General features: G+C 45.1%; 1 protein-coding gene across 3 annotated transcripts; it reads left to right on the top strand.

Annotated features, from left to right (window-relative positions):
• On the top strand, nt 4,965-8,716 carry LOC8064226. 3 transcript variants are annotated; one of them, XM_021460529.1, is made up of 7 exons: nt 4,965-5,162; nt 5,831-6,002; nt 6,352-7,673; nt 7,826-7,892; nt 8,095-8,177; nt 8,238-8,304; nt 8,411-8,716. In XM_021460529.1, exons 2-3 carry the CDS (start codon nt 5,850-5,852, stop codon nt 6,517-6,519), a joined length of 321 nt encoding a protein of 106 aa, XP_021316204.1. In that variant the 5' UTR covers nt 4,965-5,162; nt 5,831-5,849; the 3' UTR covers nt 6,520-7,673; nt 7,826-7,892; nt 8,095-8,177; nt 8,238-8,304; nt 8,411-8,716. The 3 variants fall into 3 exon arrangements, with proteins under 3 accessions (XP_021316204.1, XP_021316205.1, XP_002452215.1); XM_021460530.1 differs by having other exon boundaries at nt 8,421-8,716; XM_002452170.2 differs by having other exon boundaries at nt 8,238-8,716.

The raw sequence follows: 9,573 nt of genomic DNA on the forward strand, positions 1-9,573 counted from the left end.
AGGACGATGATGGCAATGGTGGCACACAACTCGTGAGGGCTGTGATGTGGATATATCTCCCTAAGTTGCACCTCTCTCAGTTTTTTTAAATCGCATCTCCCTCGAAGAGAGAGTTGGAGGAAAGAAGAGTGAGGAGGGAGGCGGAGGTGGTTTATAGACCTTACATGTCAGGCATATAACTATATAGAGTTAAACGCATATAGGCGTGTTTGGTTGCCTGGCTAGAGCCTAGCCAGGCTTCCAAAATGCAGCTTCAGGCTGTTTGCTGGATAGCCTCTAAGCTAGGCTTGTGGAAGCCAAAAAGGGGAACAAAGGTTGCGTTGCTAGAGATGCTCAATCCCTACGTATTAGCTAAGCCTGGCTTGTACAAGCATGTGGCCCACCTGTCGGTGCTCCTCACCACCGTCGGAAGGAACTGGAAGGAGAGAGAAGACATCAACGACCTCAGCTCCGACCATCATCGTCAGCCCTGCCTCGCTCCGACCACCATGCGTGAGGAAGGGGAGGGTTCGCCGGCTATCTCCCGCAGCTCCAGCCACTAGCGCAAGGAAGGGGACGGTCCGCCGAGCACCTCCCTGAGCTCTGGCCACCACGCCTGAGGAAGGGGATAGTTCTTCGGCCAGCACGGCCCCTGTCGTGCATGGTTCTCGGGGAGGAGCTTGCAAGGAGCACGCAAGCAGCTCGCCAGATCGGATCTCGCGAAGGAGCTCATGCCGCTGCCACGCGAGCCCATGCTGCCACCACCACTCGCCAAGAAGAGGAGGCTGCTGCTCGCCAGGAAGAAGAGGAGGAGGCTCATTGGGAAGAAGAAGAGTAGGCTCGTCGGGATAAGGGGAGGCTCGCCGGCATGCTTTTGCTGGAAGTTGTACATGCTTACTAGCGAGACAACCAAACAACGAATTTGCTAGCCAAGCTTAGCTTATATAGATGAACCAAGCAATAACAGGTTGTGTTGCTGGAGCCAAGCTTGAAGTAACCTGAGCTAAAATTTAAGTCAGGCCAGGTTAGCCTAAATAAGTAAACACACCCTATATGATTTAAATCTCGAACAACATTTCGAAAACCAGAAGAGAGAGATAACATGACGATATAAGTCCGCTGGCATATAAATTTTTTGTGACAACTAAAGATGTGCAACGGGCCGGCACGGCTCGACACGGCACGGGCCCGTGCTAGGCACGACCCGTTAAGGCACGGGCCCGCATGGCCCGCGTGCCGCCGTGCCGGGCCGACACAGGACACCGTGCCTAGCTAACGGCCCAGGCACGGTCCGTGGGCCGTTTTACGTGCCGTGCTAGCCCGTTTGGCACGTGGCCCAATAGGCCTTCGGGTCAGCCCGTAGCCCACACCACTAATTTGGCAAAACAACTTGAATGTCAAATTTAAAAATACCAGATTTGATCACAGGAAACACAAATAGAGCAAATAAACAAGATGTACCCAAAATGATCTCCATGAGCTGTCTGCAATGCCGTCTCATTAAAAACCTTTCTAGGTAAAACTCACACCTTGTGAGATAAAACCCTAGAAAGGAAAAGAGTACGACCAGCTCATGGAAAATATTCAATCATCAAAGATTCAAGTATCAAAGTTATTACAAGCCAACATTCAAATGTTTTTAATGTCTCTCATCTCACTGCCTAAATCATCTTAAGTCTTTGAAGCCTCTGTTACTTCGGCATCTTCATCAAGGAACTGGGTCTTCATGTAGTCTTCTAACTCTTTGTCCACCACAGTGTGCTGTCCATGCTCCTCGCCAAGCTCCCAGTCCTTGGTGCAGATCAGCATCTCCACAATGTCGGCGCCCAATCGCCGTCGTCGCTCCTCATTTCCTCAACCACCCTGCCAGAGAGATTAAAAGTAGACTCCGAAGAAGTAGTTGATATAGGAACAGTCATAATGTTTTTAGCCAATAGACAAAGAACTGGAAAGGTTAGTTTATGCTCATGCCACCAGTTGAGAACATCAAACTCATCATTATAGGCAACAACATTGTCACTGTCAAGGTAAGCAGTGAGCTCAGATATGCCAGCAGATGAAATAGATGAAAATGATGAACCATTTGAAATAGATGTTTCAGAAGAAACTGATCCTCCAAAAATCCTGTCCCATGCCTGTTTCCTCTTACCTGTCAGGCCAGATGGATGTGTTGTCCTAGCTGGCCTAGCTGCACCAAATCTAGATTCATACTTGTCATATAGTGCATGCAACTCAGATTTAACCTCAGCAAGATAAGCAATGTAACTGATATTGTTACACTGAGAAAGCAAGTCAAGCACATTTTGCAAACCTCTGATCTTAGCCCTTGGGTCCAGAACAAATGCAAAAGAATATAACAAGGGTATTTTTTTCCAATACTTAAGAAATTTAGTTTTCATTGGCACAACAACATCACCAAGCTGGTTATCATTTTCATAATTTCCCAGGTGGGTAGCAATCTCAAGAATGTGATGCAGTACTAGTGGACTAGTGGGGTAGTACACACCAGAAAGTGCAACAGTTGAATCATAGAACAATTCAAGAAACTCCAATACCTTTTCAGCAATGTACCAGTGTTGTTCATTCAAGAGTGCATATCCAGATTGAGAGTTGATGAAAGCAGAAAAGACAAATCTATATGGCATTAGATGTTTAAGCATAAGATAGGTGGAGTTCCATCTAACATCCATGTCCAAACAGAATTTACGAGGCTGATATCCTTAGCAAGACAGTAGTCCTTGAATTGAGCAACACGATGATTAGATGAATTTAGAAAATTAATTGCAGTTCTAAAAACTTCTATGTAAGTTTTAAACCTTTTCAAGCCAGATTTGACAATCAAATTAATTATGTGGCAAGCACAGCGCTGATGCACAATATGATATATTTTTTTAGCAGGATCCCTAGGATCAACATCATAGCCCAAGTAACCATCAAACATAGGTGTCAAACCACTCATAGCAGTTGTATTAGCAGAAGCATTATCAAGGCTAACAACAAACACTTTGTCAATTAGGCCCCAATCTCTAGGCACAGAAGAGATAACTTCAGCAATGTTAATACCACTATGAGTCACTTCAATCAATTTAAAACCAATGACAGATTTTTAAGTTCCCAATCATTAGTGATATAGTGTGCAACAACAGTTATGTAATCTTCCTTAGAATTTCCAGACCAGATATCAGATTTCAAACAAACATAGCTCACATCAGGAAATACTTCATTTTTAAGGTGCATCATTTTCTCATTAAAAATCTTAGACAGGTCTCTAGAAGTGGTATATCTAGACACTCTCTTATATCTAGGATTGTGAGCACGCTGGATATACTCATCCCAAGTATTATTATTAGCAACAGAAATAGGCAGATCCAGTCTAGCTATCAAACGACAAAGCTCAATCCTAGCAACTTCAGGTGAATACTCCCAATTTCTATAAGATCCATCAGGGTTTAAAGCAAGCCTAGTTTGAATCATACTAGCATGATCAGATTTCTTTTGGCATGATATATGATGGCGTTTTAAGTGACCAGTGCCATTAGCAGAAGTAGCAGACAAACGAGACTTACAGAGTTTGCAAACAATAAAACAACGATCCTCACCATCAACAGTATCATGAACTTCATCATTGTGTTCCTAGACAGGAGATCTACGCTTACTGTTGCTGGCCGATGATGCAAGAGAAGCAGCGTCGCTAAGAGAAGGAGCAGTAGAAGCAAGAGCACTAGGCGCTGCCACTGCAGGAGCGCCGGGCGCTGCACTGCAGGAGCACCACGGCCTCGGCCAGCAGCACCAGCACCAGCCGCATTGCCACGGACACGGCCACGGCCACGGCCGCGGCCACGTCCAGCACCAGTCACAGCAGAAGCACGACCAGCACCAGAGGTAGCCGATGGCACTGCACCGAACAAAAGGTCAGTGACATCGGTCATGTCGTCGTCGTCTTCTCCGGGCAACCTGCAATCCCTGAGCTCATCGGCCAAGGTTGGCAAGTACGAGTAGCCGTCCTCACCATCGTTGTTCGCCATGGCCACCACTCGGCACCGTTCCTCAATGCCTCCGGCGGCACCAGCTTCACACCGATGACCTGCGAACAGAGAAACGAACTAGGGTTAGATGGATCTAGGGTTTAGTCGAAGAAGGGTAAGAAGAAGACGAGCGGTCGTGCTTACCTGCTCGGAGACGGAGCCCGGCGCCGAAGAAATGGAGAAGAAGAGCGGCGGATAGACGGGGAAGAGTTGAGACAGAGCCCGGCGACGAAGAAATGGAGCAGACGAGCGGTAGAGACAGAGAAGAGTGAAAGACGAACGAGCATCTTGTAGATCCGGCGGTGGAGAACTCGCCGGAGTGCAGGAAGATGACCGGTGGCCGGTGGGGAGCGGCGGCGTAGGCGGAGATTAGGGTTTGGAGCAGGGTGCGGAGAAGCGGCGCGGGTGGGGAGGGGGAGCGGCGCCGAAGGAGATTAGGGTTAGGGTGTCCCCTCCCCCGGCCTCAGCCCTCGGCTTATATACTGCCCGGGCCGCTAACGGGCCGGCCGTTGTTTGCGGGCCGTGCCGTGCCGAGGCATCAGCCCAGGCACGGCCTGCTACGTGCCGCGGGCCGGCACGCGCCCGTTTCCAACCGTGCCGGGCCGTGCTCGGACCAGGCCCAATTGCCGTGCCACGGGCCATGCCTCGGGCCCACGGGCTGCATGCACATCTTTAGTGACAACCCAGCCGAGATTTTTGACCTTTCTCCTCACTGATTTCGGATGGACCGAACTACCGGAACGGAGCATTCCTTCACCCACCGTCGGACGGCCCCACCATCAGACGGCGGACAGGCGGAGTCGCGGAGACCGCTACCGCAACCGCAACCCCCACCGCACCGCACGATTCGTGACGGAGTGCGGAGATGGCACAACGGCTACCGTCTGATCGAAACAACTTCCCGGTGTCACGTCACGTCGCCCAAACCTGGTGTGGGTCCCTCAGCCCGCGGCCGTGCTCCTCCCCATTTTCCGCGGTTTCCTCACGTTTTCTCTTTCCTCTTCTCGCTTCTCTTCCTCCCAAGCAACCGCTTCTCGCCGGCGGCAGCTGCCGCGTGCCGCACACCGTCTTGGCGCCTCGCCGTACTAGCCCCAGAGGCTTCTCCGATACCTGGGGAGGCGTCGCCCGCGGCTTCGTCGCCCGATGAGCCGCTGCCCTGTGAGCTATCCTCTCCTGGTCTCCCTTCCTCTCTTCTCGTCTCTATTCCCGGTACCTGCGCCGGTGACCGTGGTGTTACCAACGGAATCTAAGTTAGTATAGTGCTGCGATAGCGTCTGCTAATTGCTCGTGTTGGCAGTTGGCGTCCCTCGACGTGGTCGGGTTTGCCCCCCATAGTTTCCTCGAGTTCCGTTTTTTTTTTCAATTTATTTTAAAAATAGGGGATATTAGTTGTCTTCCTTTAATCGAGCGCAATTTTGTTTCGTTTTGTATTTTGTATCGTGCGCCCGCATGTCTGAGAATTGGATTTGCCCGATAGTCTTAGCAATTGTTTTAGTAACAGTTATTGTCATGACCATAGAGGCATAGACCATACACTTCCACTTCAGTAGTTCACTTGCTTGTGGTAGGGAAATATCATTAACTCTGGAAATTTGCGATGGATCAGTTTACTGGTTGGGATAGCTTCTAAGGGGCTTATGTTGTATGTAACACATTGAAACAAAAAGGAAATGTCATGATTTGGTTTGTGCACTCTCTATTTACTTCTCTTTATTCATTTTAAAAGCACTTTGTTCAGGTTACCTCTCGTGATGAATTTGTTTTTAGCTTTCCTCTCTATAGTGATGCCTGAATATTAACGCGTTCATTGATGAATTTGTTTTTAGGTTTCCTCTCGTGCATATAATGGTGTCAAGACCTGTAGTACTTGTCTTCCTGTTGGTGGTACTCATAGTCACGTCCCAGTTTGAATGGAAGCAACAGCTTGTAAATGAGTTGGAATCTAAAGCTTGCAACCAGAAACATGTTTCAAGTAGAGAAGAGCTTGTCAAGGATCAGGTGACTCACTTTGTGTGTCTGAATGCTTTTTAAGCGAGACTTTTTTTAGTTTTAGATAGTGACAAAATTTTGTCCAAAAATTGGTTTGAGATGAAAAGGAGCTACTTGAATAGCAGGGCTCTAATAACATGTGGATTATTGCTTCCTAGACCTTATTTCCATGGTAAATATTAGATATATATTCTTATGTTGTTGTTCCAGCACATTACAAAGATTGTTTGGTTAGAAGAACATTATTGTGTAGTACAAGAGAATTGGAAATTTATCTGTCACCCATAGGAATGTTGTTGAGGATTTCTTTTATTGGCACCAGTATTCAAATTTGGCTATAACCTTATACTTGTTTCAGATAATCTTCGCTCAAGAAAAGATGATTCAGAAATTGAATAATTTTATCCAGAATCTTCAGCAACAGTTGCTGCAATGTCGTGGCAACAATAGGACAGTCAATCCTTCTGGAACTTCTTTGACATCTTATATTAGTGAGATCCAGAGGCCGCGGATGATAGATGACTGATAAGGCCGTGCAATGTGAGCTATACAGATAAAAAGATGGGATATTGACACAAAGTCACGTGGGCAGCCCAGTTCTCCCAGTAAAATCAGTTATAATGTAGTATTAGCCTGCACAGAATAGTATTTGATCAGTTCCAGAGCAAAAGGAACACTGGTCCTTTGAAAATATATGTAATTTTATTTTCCCTTTCCTTTTTTTCGCTAAGAGAACCTGAATATTCTTTGTTTTATGATTGACATCTATATATATATTTATAACATATAAGCTTTACATTCTATCCTCTACAGATTTTGTGATACAAAGGTGTTCTAAAAGTGTAAATTGCTCTTTAGTGCGTGCTCTGGCATTAGCACTGAAACCTCTTCAAAGAGGAAAGAGGATTCTGCTGTGGCATATTACAGTCTCTGTTTCTCCCCATTCACAGCATGCTGCAACTTTCTTAAACATCATACCAGTTTTAATGCCAACAGATTTTCACTGTATGATTCTCACATTTATTCAGCTGTAATCTTTTTCTCAGTATTTCAAATGCTTTAATTTCAGCAGAATTTTGACTTATGCTATATCCTCATGAAATTCTTATTGTAAGAGTGTTGCTTGGCGTGGAGGTCAGGGGTCAGGGCTAATAGATGAAATGTGCAGACACCATCAGCATAGTTTGGAGCTTAACCTGTTTAAATGCCATAGTAAAGGATCCAGTGCCACATGTTTTTCGGTAATAACATTTTACTATGTTGTTAAAAATATCTAGATAAATTGTCACTATATTGAATATTGTGCCAATACTTCTCTTGTGAAACCTGGGGGTGATGTACTTATGTTTGCCTTGCATACTTTAACTAAAGAAGTAAGAAATTTGCAGACTGTTAGTATATCATTTTTGGACTTCACTTGGATGGGAGACTACACAATGGTTGTTTCTGAACTTTGGGATTATGTGATGATTTTGTGGCATTAGTATGTACTTACATCACTTGTGGGTAAATGTTGTTGAGGCTAAGTCTTATTTAGTTCGTCCACTTACTCCCAGTTCCTCAGTGCTGAACTGAAATGTATTAATGCCTTTGACTAGGTCCTCTTGGCTTGTTAAGCCACTCCTGTTGCTGAGCAGCAATGTTTGAAAGGGAGCTGTCGGCATGCCATCTTCTTAAGTGGTAAGCTATAACCATAATAGCCTTTTTTGTAATTTAGGGCTTGAAGTGATTGGTTTACAAGCTCTGAAGCTTTTGAGCATCCAAGGCTGAATAGTAATTTTTGTGATGCGCTCATGGTTTTTGCTAGTACTAATCTCTTGCTTTTGCAGCAGGTTGTACTATAAGGCATTGATGTCCATGCCAATGAAGGGCTGGAATGCTATCTTTACAGGAATGTAGGTAATAGCACTGTGACAAACTTATAACATCAGGATACTCCTTAAGTTTGGCACTTGGACTCATTGTAGTGATTAGTTTACACTTAATCAGTGACAGTGATGTCTGAATGTTGCTTGCATCTAAGTCCATCTGTTTTCAAGGCTTTCCTGCACATTTATCTTATTTCATCTGTGCATTCACATGTCCTCTATTCCTCTTGCAGTTCATGTGGCATGGACTGGGAACTAATGCTGATATATCCATTGCCTAGTTACTTATCCTGGAATCATTTTACTGTTTTGCAAGGTAACCAGCAAGAGTTCTCGCCGCACTTATATGTAACAGGCTAACACATCCTTGTTTCAGTCTTTCAGATGTGAGATGTGGGTAAATTCCGGAGTCATGCATATCTATCTATCCAGGATTAAACAAGGTACGCAGAATTGAAGATTCCAAAATACCTTCTCGTAAGTCGAATTAATTTGCTTCTGTACGGCTGGAAGCTTATTAGACATGGTTGTGTCAATTTGTCATGGAAGTGTTGCACAGTTGCCATCAATGTTCTATAGTTCTGCTGCTGGTTTTGCTTGAGCGGGTCTTCTGCAGATGTCCCTGTCTGGGAAGCTCTGCTACAGAGCAAGTATCTGCAGAGAGAGGATAGGTCGATGGCCAAATGCTGTGCCCATCGGTAGTGATCAATCTTTTCAATCTGTACTCCATTATGTTCATTTGGATTTAAGATGCAAGAGTCCCTATCTTCCTGCAGTAGTTTGGTGCATGTGCCCTGTACGACATTACCTTGTAACATTAGCATCTGGCGTTGGTTGAGCAGCTGTGTCATCTGCTTCTTCTAGTTCATGCACTGTGCAACTGTAGAAGCCTATAAGCAGCAGAGGGAGTTGCCGTTGTTTAGCTGGAAATGAACACTCATTTCCAAATAAGTCATGGTTTGCCTTGGTTTTATCCTAAACCGAACTTTCTTAACATTGAAGTTGTAGAAAAATACACCAACGTCAAATTAGTTTGCTAAATTTTCTATGAAATATGTTTATGTTCTAGTAATGGATTTATTTAAAACTGTAGATGTTAATATATTTTTTTACAAGCTTAGTCAAAATTAGAGAAGTTTAACATAGAATAAAGCTGAACTGAACTACGATTTGAACGAGGAATGAAGAGAGCAGTACGGAAGTCCAAGTGTCCAACAAACAAATTAACATATGGAAAATAGCACTCAGTAACACTCCATTAAGAGGAAAGGAAGCAAGGGCTTCTTGGCTTTGCTCCCCCCCCCCCTTCTCCCTGGCCCCAACAGCTTGAGTAAGCCATCAGAACCTCATATACACAGGCGTATATGGGACGGCGCCTCACGGAAGTGATATGGGCTCCTGCCCCGGTCAGTTGGTCTGAAAGGAAATTTTAATACCTTTGCCCATCCATCAACCTCCAAGCTCTCTTATCCCATCAATTTTCTCTTGAGAAACCCTTGATCAGTTGATCTGAAAGGGAATTTTGATACCTATGCCCATCCATCAGTCTCAAAGCTCTCCTATCTCATCATCTCCTCTTGAGAAGCCATAACTCTGTCTTGTTTTCTCGAACATGCAGGAGAGCTACGTATTAATACATTAATAAATGGGATAAGAACTCATACAAGGCACACCCACTCACACCACTATATCCAAATTAGTTGGAAGGGGCT

Source organism: Sorghum bicolor, chromosome 4 (genome assembly GCF_000003195.3).
Source record: "Sorghum bicolor cultivar BTx623 chromosome 4, Sorghum_bicolor_NCBIv3, whole genome shotgun sequence".
NCBI classification, from domain to species: Eukaryota; Viridiplantae; Streptophyta; class Magnoliopsida; order Poales; family Poaceae; genus Sorghum; species Sorghum bicolor.

What these genes read in the sequence shown, in the direction of transcription:
- LOC8064226 (XM_002452170.2), top strand. Translation starts at nt 5,850, where the DNA reads ATGGTGTCAAGACCTGTAGTACTTGTCTTCCTGTTGGTGGTACTCATA. An exon ending in AAGAGCTTGTCAAGGATCAG is followed by an intron (nt 6,003 to 6,351) that starts GTGACTCACTTT and finishes TACTTGTTTCAG; the next exon opens with ATAATCTTCGCTCAAGAAAA.